Source organism: Sphaeramia orbicularis, chromosome 11 (assembly GCF_902148855.1).
Source record: "Sphaeramia orbicularis chromosome 11, fSphaOr1.1, whole genome shotgun sequence".
Classification (NCBI taxonomy): domain Eukaryota; kingdom Metazoa; phylum Chordata; class Actinopteri; order Kurtiformes; family Apogonidae; genus Sphaeramia; species Sphaeramia orbicularis.
In genome coordinates, this window is record NC_043967.1 from 41,355,920 (window position 1) to 41,379,477 (window position 23,558).

Consider the following 23,558-nt stretch of genomic DNA (forward strand, 5'->3'; position numbering starts at 1 on the left):
TCATGGGAGGCAGAACGCACGGGAGGTGGAATGCACAGGAGGCAGAATGCCCAGTGCGAGGTCCCGCCCAATGCTGCTTGCAGCTTTAATTTTTTTTTCTTGTAAACATAATAATGTTTGTGATTGTAGTCAACAGGTTGTATGGATCTGATATATGCACTGTGTGTTGTTTGTTGTATGGTTGTCAGAATGATAAAATTTAAATAAAAACATTTGGCAAAAAAAAAAAAAAAAAGTGTATTTTTTTTTGTGCTTAAATACACAAAAAATAACAAATATATGAGGTCCGTGTGAGAAAGTTGAGGATCAGTTCGGTTCAGACAAGCCCATCTCTGATTCCGCATAATTCGTTGGACGTACTGACGCTGTGCGATCCTTTGTGTTTACTTAACCACAGAAGGAGAAACAAGTCACTTCCCTGTTTGTCAGTCAGACAGCTTTCAGTCTGCCATTCGACTCCACACAGAGGGTTTTCCAGTCCAGAGCCTTGGACAGGCAACGTTTACCAGAGCAAACACACAGGTCAGGATGGCAGGGACCTCACTTCTGCAGAGACTTAAAGCAAACAAACATGACACGTGTTGGGATTTATCAGCCCAAACCTGCAGGGGAAAGGCGTTTTGTTGTCTTTGTGGAAACAGGTTTAGTGGATATGCCCACAGCTGGTCTTGGATCAATATGAGAAGTGAAAATGGTTCTGTTTGTTGTAGTCATTCCTCATGTTCACACTGAGTCTTTCTAAAGAACTTCATGTGTATCAGTCCTCCTCCAATGAAAAAAATAAACCCACAGTTTCTGAAGTTGCACTGTATGAATTCATCATGTTTACACTGATGTCTACGATCCATCCTGGGGTCGCTGAAAATGCCGGTCCTGTGTCTCTACAACCTTCCATTCCTGAGATACAGCGAACCACGGTGAGACCAGTGGGGTTTTATCAAATTTGCTTCACCACCCAACATCACACAACAACTCATCTTATACCAGTTTCTCCGTCTTAATGAGACCTGTCTGTAGACACCCCAACCGTCCCTCCTGTGACATTCCTACCACAAGATATTTTTAAAAAACCCTAACCCTGACCCAAACCCCCATCCTAACCCCTACCCCAACCCTAACCCTAACCCCTACCTTACTCACCTCAAGAAGAACGTTTGTCTCATTTCTTTATAGTTTCACACCTCAAATAAATAAATATAACACCCCCCCCCCCCCCCCCCCCCCCGTCTACCTACCTTTCAGTACTTACGTGGAATCAGATATCCTGGAACCATCAGGCTGACTATGTTTCTTTTAAAAACACTCTGGTTCAGAACCACATGAGGGAACAAAAACAAAACTGGTTTGTGAGCCCATGCATGTACGATAGATTTCCAATAAACCTAACTCTAACCCTATCCCCTAACTCTAACCTTAACCCTAACCCTAGCCCTAACCATATCCCCCAACCCTATCCCCTATCCCTAACCCTATCCCTAACCCTAGCCCCTAACCCTATCCCCTATCCCTATCCCTAACCCTATCCCCTATCCCTAACCCTATCCCCTAACCCTAGCCCTAACCCTAGCCCCTATCCCTAACCCTATCCCCTATCCCTAACCCTATCCCTAACCCTAGCCCCTAACCCTAGCCCAAACCCTATCTCCCAACCCTATCCCCTAACCCTATCCCTAACCCTAACCCTAACCCTATCCCCTATCCTATCCCTATCCCTAACCCTATCCTCTAACCCTAGCCCTAACCCTATCCCCTATCCCTATCCCTAACCCTATCCCCTAACCCTAGCCCTAACCCTATCCCCTATCCCTATCCCTAACCCTATCCCCTAACCCTAGCCCTAACCCTATCCCCTAACCCTAGCCCTAACCCCTATCCCCTAACCCTATCCCCTGACCCTATCCCCTAACCCTATCCCCTAACCCCTATCCCCTATCCCCTATACCCTAACCCTATCCCATAACCCTAGCCCTAACGCTATCCCCTAACCCTAACCCCTAACCCAGCCCTATCCTATAAACCTATCCTTATCCCTAACCCTGACCCCCAATCCTACCCTAACCCAGTGGTTCTTAACCTGGGTTCGATCGAACCCTAGGGGTTCGGTGAGTCGTCTCAGGGGTTCGGCGGAGGTCAAGACACACACTCGACTCATTAGTCGGGTGTGTGTGTCGGGCTAGGTCCATGTATGTAAACAAACAGCTTCGGAGACTCTTTCTCTGATTGACATCCAGTATACGCGGTGTATTGTTGTTGCTTATAGCACTACAACACATCCAGAAATGTTTATAATCTCTTCCACTCGTCTGACGATGAATTATTTGAGTATTTTCCACATCGTTGTTATGACTTTTGCTACTTCCTGTTAACCACGGAGGCAGCCATGTGTAGCGTTTGTTTACATTTTTCGGTCACCGCACTGGTCAGCTGCAATCATGTGACGACCGACGCACCGTCACGGATGGAGAAATCGTATTACGCTAAAGCCGAGCTAGTGCCGTAATAAAACAACAATCACAAAATACTGAAGGAGTATAATGAGAACTTTTTTTTGATACACTATTGATACACTGATTTGCAGTAAATATTCATTATTACTGTAGCTTGATGGAAATTAGGTGATGGGTGTGTGTTAAAATGTTAAAAATGATAAATAGCATAAATTCAATAAGTTCATTATTGGAATACATAAGGTTAAAAATTAAAACCATTTCAGTGTGGTAGTATTAAAAAAGGTCATGTCTTTGTGAAAAGGTATGTAATTTGTTGTGAATTCATGCACTGTATTGGTTTTGTTCTTTGAACACAGTGATGTTAATGCACAGTTCATTTTGTGCACCAGTAAAACATATGCCTGTGTCTTGAATTTGAAAAAAATCCTATTTTATTTTTTAATAAAGAAGGGTTCGGTGAATGCGCATATGAAACTGGTGGGGTTCAGTACCGCCAACAAGGTTAAGAACCACTGCCCTAACCAAAAATCCTAATCCTATTTTTTAATCACAGTTTAAGCCAATTCTGAATATTTACCTGGAAGATTTTTTAGAGACCTTTTAGAGAGTTTTAATAGACCTTTTCATATGTTTCTTTTTAATTTGTAGGAAAACAATATTAATAGGATTTGTGAGCCAGTGCATCTTTTAAAACATATTCCCCTAACCTTACCCTGACCCCTAACCCTAAACCTAACCCCACTCTAACCCTAACCCTAACCCTAACCCTCTAACCCCACTCTAACTCTAACCCTAATGAGTAGATTTGTGATTTTAATGTCACAAATCTACCCATCTGTATGTTACTAATACCTGCAGATCAGTCCCACATGTGTACGATAAAGGTGCCAAACATACATCCGTGGGCCAAAACTGACCATCCAAGGGGTCAAGCTGGCCTATGGGATGAATGTGGGTTAGAGTTAGGTTTTTGTTGTTGTTGTTGCAGTACTGTGACCGGCCACCGGGTGGACTGACAGAACATATGAGTGTTCCAGTTTCCAGTTCTGTGTGTTTGTGACCTTGACTTTTTACCTCTGGCACCAAAATCCAATCTGTTCTTATTTGAGTTCCAGTGGACATTAAGCCAAATTTAATAAATTCACCTTGAGTATTATTAAACTATTGCGTTCCTGAGGCAAACAGTTGACCGACTCAAAACACAAAGCCGTGGCTGTTGCCAGAAACGAAGGCATAAAAAATGTGGGAATTTAGTAATAAACAGACTTTAACTTCACAATGACTTCAGACACTTCATAAAAATATTTTCTGGTCTGTGGAGTTTGTCTTACAACACTTACAGTGAGAGTGTTTTGGAGAAGGATCCTAAACGTACAATATGAGCAGAAGGAATGACAGTTATCATACATGCACCTAAGACGGCCTGAACTTAATGATGTTTATAAAGTGTTAATGAGGAAAATACTGTTACTGTTCCAACAGTGGTGGAATCTAACAAAGTATTTGTACTTAATTACTGTACTTAAGTAAATATTTATGTATCTGTACTTCATAAAAACAAAACATACTTTTGATTTTACTCCATTATTGTACTTATCTGTACTTTAGCAAAAATAATAAGGCATACTTTTGATTTTACTCCATTATCTGTACTTATCTGTACTTTAGCAAAAATAATAAGGCATACTTTTGATTTTACCTCCATTATCTGTACTTATCTGTACTTTCTACTCCACTACATTTGTACAATTTATGCTGTTACACGTTACATTTTATGAACACAACTTCCTTTAAAATCTTGCATGAAAAAATAGTTAAGGTAGAAGCTAAATTGATAAATTAGTGGGTAATAAATAACTTGTCATCCACAGAATTATAAGTTAGAGTACGTAGAGTATTGCAGAAAGCACACAATAAGTACACTAGCCTTTAAAATACACGTAGACAGTATGGTTGTTTGTAAATATCACAGCAGTGACATTCTCTACATTCTTTATCATAATGGTACAGTCCAGACATTGAGACGACCCACTGTGTGAGTACTTTTACTTAAAAAAAAACAACAACTTAATAGTAAATTTAAAAATAAGAACTTACGTTTACTGAAGTAAGATTGTTGATGTAGTACTTCGACTTTTAACCCATTAGGACCCAGTGTGACTTTTGTGGCACTTACCAAATGAATTTTTCTCTCTATATGACCTTTCCTACATGATTTATCACCATTTGTTATAATTAATCCTCTGAATTTAGCATTTTTCTTCCAGTGAAAATCATGTATTTTTCTTTATTTACTTGACTGATCGTGTAGATGTTCATAAAAGCTCAGAGTAAAAGTCAAAGGTTATTAAAACATATATGTGGAGCGGACAGAGACAATCCCGATACATAAAAGACATGACAAACTCTGAACTGAAACTAAGCACTGTGGTTCTGTTTACCGTTTCAATTTCATTGTGGTCAGTTTCAGACTGCTGCAGCTCTTTCATAATTCATAGTTTGAGTTCTTGTTTGTTCAGTATTAATTGTCATCCTTGTAAATCCAAGCTGGACTGACTGCACATATCCTGAAAAAGGAAAATAAAATTCTCACTTTGTGCAGTAATCTACACCTGGCTTTTCTGCCTCCGTCCATAATAATGCACATTATATAGACTAAATGTCCTCTAAAATTAATGTTATTTGCAACATCGTATAGCAAACTATAACATGATCAAAAAACATTAATTTAACAAAAACAATATCTGGGGTCGCCAGAAATTTGTAATGTTAATGGGTCGTGAGCCAAAAAAAGCTGGGAACCACCGGGTTATATCAAAACAGAAAAAAAACTGAAGAAATAGTGGCTTTTTTAGCAAAATCTTTCATTAACTGAACATAAACCCAGTGTGTCCATCCGCTGTCATTGATCCAACTCCATGGGTTTTACAAGTGAATCAATGTTGTAGAAGATGACGGTGTTTCCACGGTAACTACAGAGCCTCTGAACGTCCAAATGGGTCATATCTGGTAACCATGAAAAGATGACAGACTGTATTTTACACCAATTATTTACATGTATTGATAGAGTTAGTGGATCAACAGTTTAGATCAATAGATACTTTTGGTCGACAGTGGTTGTTTGGGTCTTTATGGGTTAACTGAGTATATATTTTATATATTTATATAAGTACTAAACTTCAGTACTTCCTCCACCACTGCTGTCCAGAGCCTAAATGTGTTCAGCTTAGGTGTGACTTAGAAAAATATGAAATCTACACATTTAGGAAAAATCCCACCGATCAGTTTTGACCAAATCACTTTCAGTCACAGTAACCTGAAATATGTGTAAATACTGATTTTCTCCTGTTCTATTCAACATTATACTGCATTTTTTAGACTTCAGTAAAAGCTCTGATTCTTTTTCACTCAGTGTTTTAAACTTTACAGAGTTACAACTATTTTATGGCAACTTCTACATGAATTTTCCCTCTACATTTAACCTTCAGAAGGGACTGGCATTTAATTTATTATAATATTATTTCTGTTTTTGGATTTTCTTGTAAGTTACTGATCATGTACATGTTCGTTGAAGTTCAGAATAAATTTAAAGGTAATTATAATTGAAAAAACTGAAGAAAAAAAAGACTTTGTCTGCAAAATATATCATTAACTGAACATAAAAACTATTGTATACAACCAGTCATTGATCCACTCCATGGGTTTTACTGGTGAAATCATGCTGTAGAAGATGATGGTGTTTCCACGGTAACTACAGAGCCTCTGAACGTCCAAATGGGTCATATCTGATGACTGTGAAAAGATGACAAAATGTATTTTACACCAATTATTTACATGGATTGATAGAGTTAGTGGATCAACAGTTTAGGATCAATAGATGCTTTTGGTCAATAGTGGTTGTTTGGGTCTTTATGGGTTAACTGAGTATATATTTTATATATTTATGTAAGTACTAAAGCAAGGCAAGTTTATTTGTATAGCACATTTCAGCAACAAGGCAATTCAGGTGCTTCACACAGGACATTGAAATACGACAAGGAAAAAGAAACACATTTAAAACATTATAAATTAAACATGTAAAAAGGTGAATTAAAAACAGGAAGTAAGAAAACAACACATAAGACCCAAAAATATAAAAACACTATATATTAATGTAGAAGTTGCAGTGCAGAGTTTCGAAAGAGAATGTAAAATGTAAAAAGTCAAAAGCCTTTTAGTCAAAGGCAGCAGTGAACAGGTGAGAGTCTTTAACTTGACTTAAAAGAACTCAGACTCTCAGCAGACCTGATATTTCTGGTAGTTTGTTCCAGATATACGGAGCAGAGAAACTGAAACGCTGATTCTCCATGTTTAGTTCTGACTTATTGGAACACAGAGCAGACCTGCGCCAGACCACCTAAGCTTCAGTACTTCCCCCAGTGTGTTCAACTTTGGCGTGACTTAGAAAAATACGAGCTCTACGCAATTTAAGGAGCAGAAACTTGAGCGAATGATCTAAAAGTCGCATCCACACGGTAATAGTCTTGAAAACAGAGAAGCAAGAGGGAAAGTTTCCCAGTGGATACATTGACGGTCTGCTTGTGTTGTTTTAAGTCAGAGTAAAAGTTCACAGGTTATTATAGTCAAAACAGAAAAAAGCTGAAGAAATAGTGACTTTTTCAGCAAAATCTTTCATTAACTAAACATAAACCCAGTGTCTCCATCCCTGTCGTTGATCCACGCCATGGGTTTTACTGGTGAATCAATGCTGTAGAAGATGACGGTGTTCCACGGTAACTACAGAGCCTCTGAACGTCCAAAATGGGTCATATCTGATGACCGTGAAAAGACGACAAACTGTATTTTACACCAATTATTTACATGTATTGATAGAATTAATGGATGAACAGTTTAGATCAATAGATGCTTTTGGTCGACAGTGGTTGTCTGGGTCTTTACGGGTTAACTGAGTATATATTTTATATATTTATATATTTATATATAGATATTTGTTTTTCTGGAACACAGAGCAGACCTGCACCAGACCACCTAAGCTTCAGTACTTCCCCCACCACTGCTGTCCAGAGTCTAAATGTGTTCACTTAGGTGTGACTTAGAAAAATATGAAAGCTATGCAATTTAAGGAGCAGAAACTTGAGCGAATGATCTAAAAGTCGCATCCACACCGGTAATATTCTTGAAAACAGAGACGCGAGAGGGAAAGTTTCCCAGTGGATACAGTAACGGTCTGCTGTGTTGTTTTAAGTCTGACTTGAAAAAATGGTGAACCTATCCTTTAAGTAAATATTTGATCATAGATTACAAAGGCCTTCTCTCTTTGTCACTTAGCCCACTCTGTGCTTTCTTCCCTCTGGCTGGCCTGTGGACATGTGTGAAACATTTACATCACAGAAAAACACCAGCTCTGGTTATTTCCCACCCTCCCTGATTACAGCAGCCCAATCCTGCGCTGGATTTACACCCGGCTTTGTTTCCCCTGCAAATATTTTCCTCCATCTCGCTGCAAATCTGCCACGGCTCAACACAGCCCAGAAACGCCTCCGCGGGCCGCTATAGAGACCGTGCATTCCAGTCTTTTGTCCTGGACTGGCTGTTTGGGAACAGCTGCTTCAAACCCGCCGCCCCTTTTTTATATCTCCCTTGTTGTTTGGCCAGTGACGGCGAGGCCCTCCGAGAGCATCACAACGCATTCCTTCCTCTTGATTGCTGCCCATTTCTAAGGGGAAGTGTACGTTGTTTAATGTCCGCAGCCCCCGAAGACAATGGACCACTTGACCTTTGACCCCGCTGAGGAAAAGCCAGGCTTAATCTGATGTTGAGATCCTCCACGGCCATTGTCTGAGGGGCAGGGGACCCACTATGGCTCAAGACTAAAGGGGGTCATCCTTGCTCTGCCCACCAATTTGCTTGTCACATTTTACCCCCCCTGCCCCACACACACACACACACTACCCCCTCCCCTTTTTTACCCACAACTCACACAGCCCACCCATGGAAGATGGCGCTCTCTGCTCTTGTCTGCTGACCCTGTTTCACCCTGAAACCTGTCACTCACCCCACTCACCGCTGAAACACCACAGAGAGAGAGAGAGAACTAATCAGTCACTGCATTCTGATCACTTATTTACAACGATCAATAGCAGGTACGCAGGATGGTTTTAGGTCAATGATTCCTTAAAACTGTGTCAAACTGAATCACGGAGGTTTTAGAACAGGGGTGTCAAACTCATTTTCTTTCAGGGGCCACATTCAGCCCGATTTGATCTCCAGTAAAATAATAACGTAATAACCGATAAATAATGAAAACTCCAAATTTTGTCTTTGTTTTAGTGCAAAAAAACCCATTAAATTACGAAAATACTTACTTTTATAAACTATCCAAACAGAAAAAGATGTGAACAACCTGAAAAAATGGAAATTTCTTAACAAAAATAAGTGCAGTTTTAACAATATTCTGCCTCAACTTATCATTTGTCCATGTGCATTATGGATCAGATCTACAAAGACACTAAACACTGAGGAACAGGCAGAAAATTATTAAAATTGTGCTAAATTTTCTTTAGACATTTCAGGTTGTTCATATTTGTTCAGGTTATTCACATTTTATTGTTACAGGATAGTTTGTAAATGTAAATATTTTCATAATTTAATGTTATTTTTTGCACTAAAACAAAGACAAAAATTTATAGGCATAATGCAATATTTTTTTTTTTTTTTTTTTTACATCAAACCAATAAGAAAATATGGAGTCGTTATTTTTTGTAGGTTATTATGCCGTTATTATTTGACTGTAGATCATATTGGTCAGTATGTGGAACCTGAACTAAAATGAGTTCCACAGCCTTGACTGTGGAATTTTTACACTTTGCAAATTCATCCCACAAATTGGAATCTTTTGCGGGCCGCATTTGGCCCCCGGGCCGCATGTTTGAGACCTGTGTTTTAGAAAATAATTATTAGACTTTTATGCAAACTCAATAAAATAATCCTTGAGATTATTTATTTTTGGCACATTTATTGTTCCTAGATTATTATTTTTTAATTTAATATCCAGTTAATTTGTTTAATAAATAAGCCTAAATGTGTATTTTGTCATATTTTTACCACACACGTGCACAGAAATAATACTCTTGTTGTCTTTACTAGTCACATTTATGACTAGTGTTTCCAAAGCTGTGTAACATATGAGCCAATTCCTTGAAAATTGGCTTTTTATATCGTTATATACAGTCGCGGAAAAAAATATTCCTTCATTATTTATTCAATTTCTTGTTCATTTTAATGCCTGGTACAACTAAAGGTATATTTGTTTGGACAAATATAATGAAACAACAAAAATAGCTCATAGTAGTTTAATTTCAGAACTGATATCTATCCATTTTCCATGTTTTCCTTGATAATAACCAAAATCACCTTGAGTTCTTACATCAATATCTATGGCATTGTACTGACAAAAACAGTGCTTTTAGACATTCTGTGTTTCTTTTGTCTGTTTTAGTCACATGATACACACAGGAGTTAGTACTGGATTGCATAACCATTGTTTTTGATGACTTTTGATGGTCTAATTAGTTTTCCACGACTGTATATAGATTTAAAATCCTACCTGTATATATGTATACAGGTCCATGCATGTACATACAACTGTGCATATATTCTCTTATACCTTTCATTGTCAGAATAAATTATACAATTCTAATTCTGATTATTATTGACAGTATTTTTTATGCTTGAATAGACATATTAATTCGTTTATGTTTTAAAAGTATATTAAGTAAAAGTACTCATTTGTGTAGAATTATTACTTAAAAATTGTATTAATGTTACAGAATACTACATCATGGTGTTTTTACCAATAAATACTACATACAAGAACATTTCACTATTGTACTTCATCATGTGGCATCTGTCTTAGTTATTATTAGATATATTTTTGGATTATTTTCTCACCAGTTGAATCACACTGCTAAAACTACAAAGGTCTAATCAATGTTCTTTTTAGAAATGGAATAAAAGTAAAATAAAACAGAAATGTAACTTGCAACTGTCTTGAATTTGTACTTCAGTGCAGTATTTGAGTAAATCCATTGAGATTAAACCACGAAAGATTTGACCTGATAATATGTAAAACAATAAAAGTAAATATATTTAGTGAATAAATTTGGCAAACTGTTCAGAGGATACCGCAATATCAGATTTATTTGGTCAAAATGGAGCTTTGTATTTGGAAGATGGTGAAAAGTAAAGGATAGTTTAATATGTATAGAATATATAGTATCGTATATTTAATTATAGTTTTAAAAGTAAAGTTTAACTTATGTTTTACAGAAAAGGGGTTGTTTTTGCAAGACTCAAAAAGATGCTTCTAATTTCAGCCTGACAAAAACAACACAAAAACACCGATTTTCTTATAAACTAATAAGAGTCAGACATCCCTCAGGTTCACTGTCATTTTATATAAAATTATTCAGCATTACAGTGATATTAGTTCTGCAAAAAAAAACCTGAAATAAAATGGAGATTGGGTTATCATTCAATTATAATAATCACTGACTTTGAGCTGCATTTTCAGGTGAAATGTGTGAAATAAACCCAGTCATACTGTCAACGCAATAACCTACGACACCAAATGTACTTATAAAGTGTAATTTATTTGACAAAAACAAAGCTTAGCCTCAGTGCTCTAATAGAAAAGCTTCATAAAAACCTGTTAAAGTGAACCGCTAGGATAAAAAAAAAATCTAATTATGACATGCATCATAAAATATATTTAAGAAATAACCATAAAATGGACAAAAAGTCGACGAAATGCAGAAATAAAGTACTTAATTTAGAATAAAACAGCCAAACAGAAAACATAGTCGAGGACATTTAAATGGCCTGTTACTCTATGTATTTTAACACTTCATACAGTTTATAAGAATAAATTCATTTGGGTTAAATTAGTTTTACTGATTATTCCACACTGTAAAAAATGCGTCACATGGTTTGATGCAGTATCGATCAGTGTTATATATTATTTTTTAGATTCCAGTAATAATACAGAGCGCAAACAAAATATGAGGATAAAATGTGCTACTAATAGTATACCCTAAAAAAAATAAATTCACCAAATTAAAAAAAAAAGACACTTTTTTTTGTCTTTGGTGAACAAATTATTTCCTATTTATATGTACAGACAAAAAAAACCCACAGATAATACCAAAGTATTTCACAGTCTGTGACAGAAACATTACCCAGATGTGTATTTGAACCTGAACGTCCAGAAGGTGTGATTCATTCAGTCTGGAAGTGGACAAATAAAAAAAAAAAAAAAATGCAATAACTTACTCATAGAACATAAATTATCTCCATTCAATATTTACATGTGGTATCTCTGAACATCAGTGCATTTTAGACAAACTTAAGTGGTCTCGTCGACGAAAAAAGTAAAGCTGTGAGAAAACCCTGCGGTGTTTCCGTTGGACTTCATCTGATAAAAGGACGTCACATTTTATTTTGTTTTATTTATTTATTTTTCCAGCACTCGAGTTCGTTCCCTGAGTCGAAGCCGTGAAGATCTAGTCTTTAAACCTGCAGAGATTCGCTCGAGTTTCAACCTGTTTATCACTTCGATTTTTCTAAACAATTCAGCAAAAGTCTCGCAAAATAGGGGCGTGTTATATTTCACCTGCTGCGTTTTGTCCCTGCATTTTTTTTTTCTTTACTGCAACTGAAAAACAAAAAAAAACCCTGTCAACACTATATTATATGGCATTACATGTACTGTATGTTTTATATCACAGGTGTCAAACATGCGGCCCGGGGACCAAATCCGGCCCGCCAAACGGTCCAGTCCAGCCCATGGGATGAATTTGTGAAATGCAAAAATTACACTGAAGATATTAACAATCAAGGATGTTAAAATCATTTTAGGTCAGTGTATCTCAATTGTGTCAGACCAGTAAAATACTATCATAATAACCTATAAATGATGAAACTGCAAAATTTTGTCTTTGTTTTAGTTTTAAAAACGTAAAATTACACAAAAATGTTTACATTTACAGACCAGCCTTTCAGAAAAAATGTGAATAACCTGAGCAAATATGAACATCCTGGAATGTGTTAAGAATAGTATGTGTAATTTTACCAATATGCTGCCTGTTATTAAATGTTTTGTGTATTTGTAGATCCACTGTGATCTGTAAGTTGTAATGTATAAATCATAAACTAGGTGCAACATTGTTAAAATTGCACATATTTTTAAAAAAATAAGAATAATTTTCAGGTTGTACATATTTGTTCATGTTATGGTTCGTAGATGTAAACATTTTCATTATGGAATTTGACTTTTTTCACTCAAAAACATAGAGAAAACTTTAGAGTTGACATTACTTCTAAGTTCTTATCCTATTATTTATGTTATTTTACTGGTCCGGCCCACTTTAGATCAGATTAGTCTGTGTGTGGCCCCTGGACTAAAATGAGTTTGACACCCCTGTTTTTATATGAATGCTTTCTGTTGAAGCATACTAGTACATGGCACAAATGTGTTATTTTCCAGTTGTTTTTTTTTTCATGTTTGTGAATATTTGTCGCCAGATAAGATTAAAACCTCAACTAATGTTTGTTTTCATTAACGATTAATAAGCTGGTTATCTTTACAAGTAATGGTTTAGTCTTAAAGTGAATAAAAGAGGTAATTAGTAACGGTTTTATTTAGACAATCTGCACAGTGTTTGGAACATTTCAGCAGCTTTTTAGTTGGAATTCAACAATCAGCTGCACATGAATCATCACATTTACTAACATCATTTCATTCTTTGCAACTTTAATGCACGGATAGGCGAAAAATTTCCTATATTAAGTTATATTTAATTGGTTTTGTGCTGAAATTGAACTCCGTCTTAATTTATTTAATATTACGTATTTATATCACATATTAAATATTAAAGTGAGGCTGTTGAAATGTCACAAAGACTGTTTTTTCGGCGAATGATCCAAGTGTCACCAGGTAATTTTACATCTACAGAATAGTTTGCAAAAAGAATATTAAAACTCATTTGATAATAAAAACAAACCTAAAAACTAATTTCCCTAAATGCAGGTTGCAGCCTCTTATATTTCCCATCTTCATGCTGTTTATGTTGGCTTTTTATTTTGCATTTTTCTTCACTTTTGTTGATAATACTTTATCAAATCCTCTTGTACACTGATAGAGTTTCTAAATCTGACCTAATTCCTCCTTTTTTTTGCTTTTTGTTGCTGTTCTGCTCCTCTGTTTATGGTTTTTCATATATAATTATATGATATTTCTGGGAGAAAACCAAATACATTTAGGTTTTGTTTTGAGGGTTGATAAATATGACCAGTGGGACATTCTAGCAGGTGTTTGAGACGTTTTTATAAAGGAATCAGTTGATTAATGGTCAAAATAATCAGCATGTTTGTTGATAATAAAAGTAATCCTTCATTGCAGCCCTGAAGTTTATCTCATATCCACAAACTGGGAATCACTGCAGTGTTTAAGGCGTCTTGACCTCATTTGGTCCACGGTTATGAAACACATCAGCGGGTTATAAATCTGTGCCTCTTCCCACACAGATGTTCTTTTTGAAATGTTTTATGTCCACTAAATGCGGAGCCTGACGGACAATAAGGAGGTCAAAGGTCACGCTACTACCTACAGCCGCAGGACTCCACCACCATGTCCTCGTACTGTTTGTACACCACATTGTTTCCTGAGTCGATGTAGAGGATGCTGATGGGGCTGAGTTTGGACGGGGCGCAGCAGCTCGGGGGCATGTTACTGGGGTTCATGGAATTCATCAGAGTCTGGATGATGGCGTGGTTGGTGGGCTCCAGGTGGGAGCGCAGGGGGAAGTCGCACACACCCTCACAGTGGTACGCCTCGTAGTCCAGCGGGGCTATGATCCAGTCGTCCCAGCCCAGGTCTCTGAAGTTGACGTGCAGCGGCTTCTTACTGCACCTGGATTTGGACTTCTTCCCGTGCCTCTTCCCGTGTCGGGTTTTAGAAGCCGCTGTCCTCCTCCTCCTGCTGGCTTTGGCACCCGGACCCCTCTCTTTGGGTTTCCTGTCGAGGCCCAGCAGAGCTCTCCCTTCTCTCCTCTCGCTGAAGAGGGTCTGCCTCTTCTTGGATCTGGTGAAGACCACTAAGATGGCTTTCTTCTGCTGGGGTTTCCCGTGGCGGTGCAGGCCCAGAAGGTGCAGGTCCAGCTCCCTCTCGGGGTTATCCAGCGTGGCCCTGAGCTCCAGACAGAAGAGCTTGCCCTGGCTCAGGTGCTCCCGCTCTTTGAATATCTCCCAGACGTCCAACACCTCCCACTTTGGCCTGTGGGAATCCTGGAGGTCCAGGGTTTTGGAGTCCAGCAGCTGCTGGTCGTAGCAGGAGAGGAGCTGGATGTCGACGGGCTCTGTTTCTGATATCCTGAAATTCCCAGACACTTTGGTGTATATCCTGAGCTCTGCTCCCAGCACCTCCGCTTTTTCTGGGAGGGTTGAGACGTCGAACAGATACCGCTGTCTCCTCAGAGGGGAAAGTGGGAGGTCATCTGTGGAAAGCATTAAAACAGCAGAGGGTCAGATACATTCTCACGGAGATGATGTGCATACCAAAGAGACGTGGAATCTGACAGGAAGAATCCCACATTTGTCTGCACTGAATTAATCTAAGAGACATGAGTCATGGCTGTTCAATCTATCCATCCTACCTGCACACGCACACGCGCACACACACACACACACACACACACACACACACACACACACACACACAATAGAGCTCCACATACCTTGCCCACTGTCCACAAAACTTGCGATGGTGTTTGCAGCCTTTGAAGACCGAAAAAAGCTGGCGTTTAGTCCCAGTTTCTCCGCTGTGGAGAAAGTTTTATAAATAGACAACATATAATCATGAGGCTCTATGAAATCTTTAGGTTTGGTGTTTCTGTCTGTGGAGGCTGGTGCGTAAAACTCCTTAAAATATTTAGACGCCTCTTGTCCGTCAAAAATCTTCACCTTGCTGCTTTTTGGCGCAGCTGGAGGGAAAATAGCAAGAGTGTGCACACAGGAGGATTCCCATGAAAACACAAGAGCCCCGCAGAGAAAAGCAAAGTGGTAGAAATCCATCCTCTGGTGTCTTCTCTGCGTTTATCGGAGCCGGAGCCTGAGCTGTGGTCGGGGGACCACGAGCTGAACTCTGCATCCACTCAGCGGCAAGTGGCAGCTCCGCAAAGTGCGCACAGCTCAGGACAGGCGGTGCAAAGTTAAAAAGGGGGAGAGAACACGCCCACATTGTACTGTTATCGCACAGGGCTAAATGGTGGGCACAAATTAAGGCCGTAAAACTAATTGTCCCAATGTCACCAGTGTCCGAATCTGGGAAGACAGATGCGCGCTGAAAAGATGCGCGTCAGGCTCCTCCACTGCGCACATGGATTAGATCAGATTTACGCACACAAACCTGCATGCACTAAACACAACCTGCATCGAAGGTTGTGATTGGCTCTGATTCTCTGATGTGTTTTTGGTGTTTTTGGTAAAAGTGGATGGAACTTGGCCTCTGTGTGGTTGCATAGTGCGTCAAAAAGGTTCAACACCATGGAATTTATCGCCCTCTAGTGAAAAACCAAAAAACAACCTAATGTTTGAAAAGGAAACCTGAGGAGATGCAACGTGGCTGTAGCGTCATTCAGCACCATGGACAGAGTTTGTGATTAACGTCAGATGACTAATTATACTAATCAAATTTTTATTTTTATTTTTTCAGAGATTAAATGTGCTAAATCTTACATATTTTAATAAGTTGACTTGGAAACAAATGGTATAAATGGTATTTAGCTAATTGTCATTCAGCACCATGGACAGAGTCTGTGATTAACGTCCGAAGGCTAATTACACTAATCAAATCTTTATTTTTTCAGAGATTAAATGTGCTCAATCTTACATATTTTAATAAGATGACTTGGAAAACAAATGGTAAAAGTGGTGTTTAGCTATAATCGTCATTCAGCACCATGGACAGAGTCTGTGATTAACGTCAGATGACTAATTACACTAATCAAATTTTTACTTTTATTTTTTCAGGGATTAAATGTGCTAAATCTTACATATTTTAATAAATTGAAAAACAAATGGTAAAAAAGGTATTTAGCTATAATCGTCATTCAGCACCATGGACAGAGTCTGTGGTTAACGTCAGGAAGCTAATTACACAAATCAAATTTTTATTTTTATTTTTTTCAGGGATTAAATGTGCTAAATCTTACATATTTTAATAAGATGACTTGGAAAACAAATGGTGAAAATGGTATTTAGCTATAATCGTCATTCAGCACCATGGACAGATTCTGTGATTAACGTCAGATGACTAATTACATTAATCAAATTTTTATTTTATTATTTCAGAGATTAAATGTGCTAAATCTTACATATTTTAATAAGTTGTCTTGGAAAACAAATGATAAAAATGGTATTTAGCTAACTGTTATTCAGCACCATGGACAGAGTCTGTGATTAACATCAGATGACTAATTACACTAATCAAATTTTTACTTTTATTTTTTCAGGGATTAAATGTGCTAAATCTTACATATTTTAATAAATTGACTTTTAAAACAAATGGTAAAAATGATATTTAGCTAATCGTCATTCAGCACCATGGACAGAGTATGTGATTAACGTCAGATGACTAATTACATTAATCAAATTTTTATTTTTATTTTTTCAGGGATTAAATGTGCTAAATTTTATATATTTTAATAAGTTGACTTGGAAAACAAATGGTAAAAATGGTATTTACCTAATTGTCATTCAGCACCATGTACAGAGTCTGTGATTAACGTCAGGAAGCTAATTACACTAATCAAATTTTTATTTTTATTTTTTCAGCGATAAAATGTGCTAAATCTTATATATTTTCATAAGTTGACTTGGAAAACAAATGGTAAAAATGGTATTTAGCTATAATCGTCATTCAGCACCACGGACAGAGTCTGTGATTAACGTCAGAAGGCTAATTACACTAATCAATTTTTATTTTTATTTTTCAGGGATTAAATGTGCTAAATCTTACATATTTAATAAATTGACTTTTAAAACAAATGGTAAAAATGATATTTAGCTAATCGTCATTCAGCACCATGGACAGAGTATGTGATTAACGTCAGATGACTAATTACATTAATCAAATTTTATTTTTATTTTTTCAGAGATTAAATGTGCTAAATCTTACATATTTTAATAAATTGAAAAACAAATGGTAAAAAAGGTATTTAGCTATAATCGTCATTCAGCACCATGGACAGAGTCTGTGGTTAACGTCGGGAAGCTAATTACACTAATCAAATTTTTATTTTATTTTTTCAGGGATTAAATGTGCTAAATCTTACATATTTTAATAAGATGACTTGGAAAACAAATGGTAAAAATGGTGTTTAGCTATAATCGTCATTCAGCACCATGGACAGAGTCTGTGATTAACGTCAGATGACTAATTACATTAATCAAATTTTTATTTTTATTATTTCAGAGATTAAATGTGCTAAATCTTCCATATTTTAATACATTGACTTGGAAAACAAATGGTAAAAATGATATTTAGCTAATTGTCATTCAGCACCATGGACAGAGTCTGTGATTAACGTCAGATGACGAATTACATTAATCAAATTTTTATTTTTATTTTTTTCAGAGATTAAATGTGCTAAATCTTACATATTTTAATAAATTGAAAAACAAATGGTAAAAAAGGTATTTAGCGATAATCGTCATTCAGCACCATGGACAGAGTCTGTGATTAACGTCCGAAGGCTAATTACACTAATCAAATTTTTATTTTTTCAGAGATTAAATGTGCTCAATCTTACATATTTTAATAAATTGACTTGAAAAACAAATAGTAAAAATGGTATTTAGCTAATTGTCATTCAGCACCATGGACAGAGTCTGTGGTTAACGTCAGGAAGCTAATTACACTAATCAAATTTTTACTTTTATTTTTTCAGGGATTAAATGTGCTAAATCTTACATATTTAATAAGCTGACTTGGAAAACAAATGGCAAAAATGATATTTAGCTAATTGTCATTCAGCACCACGGACAGAGTCTGTGATTAACGTCAGATGACGAATTACATTAATCAAATTTTTATTTTTATTTTTTCAGAGATTAAATGTGCTAAATCTTACATATTTTAATAAATTGAAAAACAAATGGTAAAAATGGTATTTAGCTAATTGTCATTCAGCACCATGGACAGAGTCTGTGGTTAACGTCAGGAAGCTAATTACACTAATCAAATTTTTATTTTTATTTTTCAGGGATTAAATGTGCTAAATCTTACATATTTAATAAGATGACTTGGAAAACAAATGGTAAAAATGGTGTTTAGCTATAATCGTAATTCAGCACCATGGACAGAGTCTGTGATTAACGTCAGATGACTAATTACATTAATTAAATTTTATTTTTATTATTTCAGAGATTAAATGTGCTAAATCTTCCATATTTTAATAAATTGACTTGGAAAACAAATGGTAAAAATGATATTTAGCTAATTGTCATTCAGCACCACGGACAGAGTCTGTGATTAACGTCAGATGACGAAGTACATTAATCAAATTTTTATTTTTATTTTTTTCAGAGATTAAATGTGCTAAATCTTACATATTTTACTAAATTGAAAAACCAAATGGTAAAAAAGGTATTTAGCGATAATCGTCATTCAGCACCATGGACAGAGTCTGTGATTAACGTCCGAAGGCTAATTACACTAATCAAATTTTTATTTTTCAGAGATTAAATGTGCTCAATCTTACATATTTTAATAAATTGACTTGAAAAACAAATAGTAAAAATGGTATTTAGCTAATTGTCATTCAGCACCATGGACAGAGTCTGTGATTAACGTCAGGAAGCTAATTACACTAATCAAATTTTTACTTTTATTTTTTCAGAGATTAAATGTGCTAAATCTTACATATTTTAATAAATTGAAAAACAAATGGTAAAAAAGGTATTTAGCTATAATCGTCATTCAGCACCATGGACAGAGTCTGTGATTAACGTCCGAAGGCTAATTACACTAATCAAATTTTTATTTTTTCAGAGATTAAATGTGCTCAATCTTACATATTTTAATAAATTGACTTGAAAAACAAATAGTAAAAATGGTATTTAGCTAATTGTCATTCAGCACCATGGACAGAGTCTGTGGTTAACGTCAGGAAGCTAATTACACTAATCAAATTTTTATTTTTTCAGGGATTAAATGTGCTAAATCTTACATATTTTAATAAGCTGACTTGGAAAACAAATGGTAAAAATGGTGTTTAGCTATAATCGTCATTCAGCACCATGGACAGAGTCTGTGATTAACGTCAGATGACTAATTACATTAATTAAATTTTTATTTTTATTATTTCAGAGATTAAATGTGCTAAATCTTACATATTTTAATAAATTGACTTGAAAAACAAATAGTAAAAATGGTATTTAGCTAATTGTCATTCAGCACCATGGACAGAGTCTGTGGTTAACGTCAGGAAGCTAATTACACTAATCAAATTTTTATTTTTATTTTTTCAGGGATTAAATGTGCTAAATCTTACATATTTTAATAAGCTGACTTGGAAAACAAATGGTAAAAATGGTGTTTAGCTATAATCGTCATTCAGCACCATGGACAGAGTCTGTGATTAACGTCAGATGACTAATTACATTAATTAAATTTTTATTTTTATTATTTCAGAGATTAAATGTGCTAAATCTTACATATTTTAATAAATTGAAAAACAAATGGTAAAAAAGGTATTTAGCTATAATCGTCATTCAGCACCATGGACAGAGTCTGTGATTAACGTCCGAAGGCTAATTACACTAATCAAATTTTTATTTTTTCAGAGATTAAATGTGCTAAATCTTCCATATTTTAATAAATTGACTTGGAAAACAAATGGTAAAAATGATATTTAGCTAATTGTCATTCAGCACCACGGACAGAGTCTGTGATTAACGTCAGAAGGCAAATTACACTAATCAAATTTTTACTTTTATTTTTTCAGAGATTAAATGTGCTAAATCTTCCATATTTTAATAAATTGACTTGGAAAACAAATGGTAAAAATGATATTTAGCTAATTGTCATTCAGCACCACGGACAGAGTCTGTGATTAACGTCAGAAGGCAAATTACACTAATCAAATTTTTACTTTTATTTTTTCAGAGATTAAATGTGCTAAATCTTACATATTTTAATAAATTGAAAAACAAATGGTAAAAAAGGTATTTAGCTATAATCGTCATTCAGCACCATGGACAGAGTCTGTGATTAACGTCCGAAGGCTAATTACACTAATCAAATTTTATTTTTTCAGAGATTAAATGTGCTCAATCTTACATATTTTAATAAATTGACTTGAAAAACAAATAGTAAAAATGGTATTTAGCTAATTGTCATTCAGCACCATGGACAGAGTCTGTGGTTAACGTCAGGAAGCTAATTACACTAATCAAATTTTTATTTTTATTTTTCAGGGATTAAATGTGCTAAATCTTACATATTTTAATAAGCTGACTTGGAAAACAAATGGTAAAAATGGTGTTTAGCTATAATCGTCATTCAGCACCATGGACAGAGTCTGTGATTAACGTCAGATGACTAATTACATTAATTAAATTTTTATTTTTATTATTTCAGAGATTAAATGTGCTAAATCTTCCATATTTTATTAAATTGACTTGGAAAACAAATGGTAAAAATGATATTTAGCTAATTGTCATTCAGCACCACGGACAGAGTCTGTGATTAACGTCAGAAGGCAAATTACACTAATCAAATTTTTACTTTTATTTTTTCAGACATTAAATGTGCTAAATCTTACATATTTTAATAAATTGAAAAACAAATGGTAAAAATGCTGTAAAAAGCCAGTATGTAGCATAGTTCAGAAAGTTGACCTGATTGAGCAAAATGAATGTGATTTTTGGATTCAGCACACCAAAATTATCCTAAATCAGCTCAAAAAACTTCAACAATAAATTGGTTGTTGACCAGTGTAATCAATCAATCAATCAATCAGTGTGTAGGTGACATTATTATTTCAGAGAGAAGTGTGGAAGTGGAGGGAGAATTGAAAAACAGCATTAGTAATAGTAATAAGAGAAGTCAAAAAGGTAAAGGGAATTAAAGTTATGTCCTTCCAAAGAGCAATACTATTATATTTGTATATTTGTATCAGTGCTTGTTTTTACTGTTGTATATATCCAGACTGTATTTTAATACAGAGACAGAGAAATGCATATGTGGTCATTAGAACTTTACTGAACCCACAAACCTAGGGCTTCTGAAAAGTAAATATATGTGACTGATTGAGTTTAATCGCACATCAAAGAAAACACTCAGAACACTGTCATCGGAAAATAGAATTTATTGAAAAGGGATTATATTATTTAAAGACAGTTTGCATGACAGTTCCAAACATGTTTAATGTCTTCCTTCAGCTTTGTAAAGTTTCCATGTATTATTGCACCTGATACATAAAGAGAAACACACACCTGATGCACACATAAAGTATAGACGGGTGACAAATTAAAGGAAAAAAAAAGTCATTAAGTGTTTTAGTGAGGAGAAGATTCACTGCCTCTTAGAATCAAAAGATACTCCCTCAGTTAATATTTCTGACTAATAAGTTGAGCAATAATCTCTGATGCGAGTCCTCTTACTCTACAGATGGGGGTGATATCATCCCAGGTTAAACATTGACGGTGATTCTTGAAGCTCTATCTTTGAAACCGTTAACACTCGACTGAATTCACACTGAGGTTGTAATTTTAGAAACGTAGGCTGGACTTCAGGAGCAGGACCACATCTCAAACACCCCCCTTCCTACTCCTGCCACTTCATTTAAACATCCCACACTTTAATAAACCATCATGTGTGTCCTCGCTCATGAATGAACTCAACCTGTTCTGTTACATTCCTGTCTAGAATTTGACAAATTTCTATTCAAAAGAAATAAATACCATTCTCCTCTTATTTGTGTTTGGAATACACACCCATACTGTGCACATTTGGATGCATGTGTGTATGAATGTTTAGTGCACACAAGTCAGGGATGTCAAACTCATTTTCTTTCAGGGGCCACTTTCAGTAAAATAATATCAGAATAGCCTATAAATAATGACAACTCCAATTTTTTTTTGGTGCAAAAAATAACATTAGATGATGAAACTATTTCTATCTAAAACAAAAAAGATGTGAATAACTGGAAAAAACTGAAATTTCTGAAGAAAAACAAGTACAATTTTACCAGTATTATGCCTCAACTTACAGATCACATCTACCAAGACACAAAACAGGCAGAATATTGTTGAAATCGCACTTATTTTTCTTTAGACATTCCAGGTTGTTCATATTTGTTCAGGTTATTGACATTTTATTGTTAAAGGATATCAGAATTTAATATTGTTTGCAATAAATCAAAGATAAAAAAAATTGGTGTTGCCATTATTTAGAGGCATAATGTCATTTTTTTTTTTTCACAGTTAACCAAGACGAAAATTTGGAGTCATTATTTCTAGGTTATTATTCTGTTATTTTTGAGTTTGATGCCTTTGACTGTTAATATCTTCAGGGTAATTTTTGCATTTTGTACTTTGTAAATTCATCCCGCGGGCCAGATTGGAACCTTTGGCGGGCTGGTTTTGGCCCCCGGGCCGCATGTTTAACACCTGTGACATAAGTAGACGATGAGCAAAAGCAAAAGGAGGGTTTTTTAATTAAACAATCAGTGCATAAGTTTTAGATCATGTGCTTTTGTGTATTTTACTGAAACAAATCATATCTTTACAAAAATTTTTATGAGTTTTATGAGAATTTTTTGCTTTTGGAACACATGTCTAATGTTCTGTTTATGGTTATTGTGTAGAGTTTTGGAAAAAAAAAAAAAAAAAAATAGACTATGGTTTCAAAGATAAAGCCTAAACAATCAGAAAAGAGTAAAAGTAATTTTCCACCCGTCTGTATGTAAGACACAAGGCCTCGTGCAAGAACATCTCATTAGTGTAATCTGAGATTTCTGTTTTTTAGAACAACATCCTGTACAAATG

General features: G+C 35.6%; 1 protein-coding gene and 1 long non-coding RNA gene across 2 annotated transcripts; one reads left to right on the top strand and one right to left on the bottom strand.

Annotated features, from left to right (window-relative positions):
* The first annotated feature begins 570 nt into the window (after positions 1-570).
* On the top strand, positions 571-22,260 carry LOC115428351 (uncharacterized). Its single transcript, XR_003936609.1, has 4 exons — positions 571-580; positions 3,488-3,493; positions 10,703-10,710; positions 22,201-22,260. It is a non-coding gene; the product is annotated as an uncharacterized LOC115428351 (long non-coding RNA).
* gdf6b (growth differentiation factor 6b) lies at positions 12,940-15,669 on the bottom strand. Its single transcript, XM_030147342.1, has 2 exons — positions 15,242-15,669; positions 12,940-15,001 (listed from the first exon to the last, which is right to left on the bottom strand). Exons 1-2 carry the CDS (start codon positions 15,576-15,578, stop codon positions 14,109-14,111), a joined length of 1,230 nt encoding a protein of 409 aa, XP_030003202.1. The 5' UTR covers positions 15,579-15,669; the 3' UTR covers positions 12,940-14,108.
* Positions 22,261-23,558: the final 1,298 nt, after the last annotated feature.

Excerpts from the sequence above, each read along its gene's own strand:
- gdf6b (XM_030147342.1), bottom strand. The coding sequence starts at position 15,578 with ATGGATTTCTACCACTTTGCTTTTCTCTGCGGGGCTCTTGTGTTTTCA. Across the intron at positions 15,002-15,241 it reads TTTTGTGGACAGTGGGCAAG|ATGACCTCCCACTTTCCCCT; the intron begins GTATGTGGAGCT and ends TGCTTTCCACAG.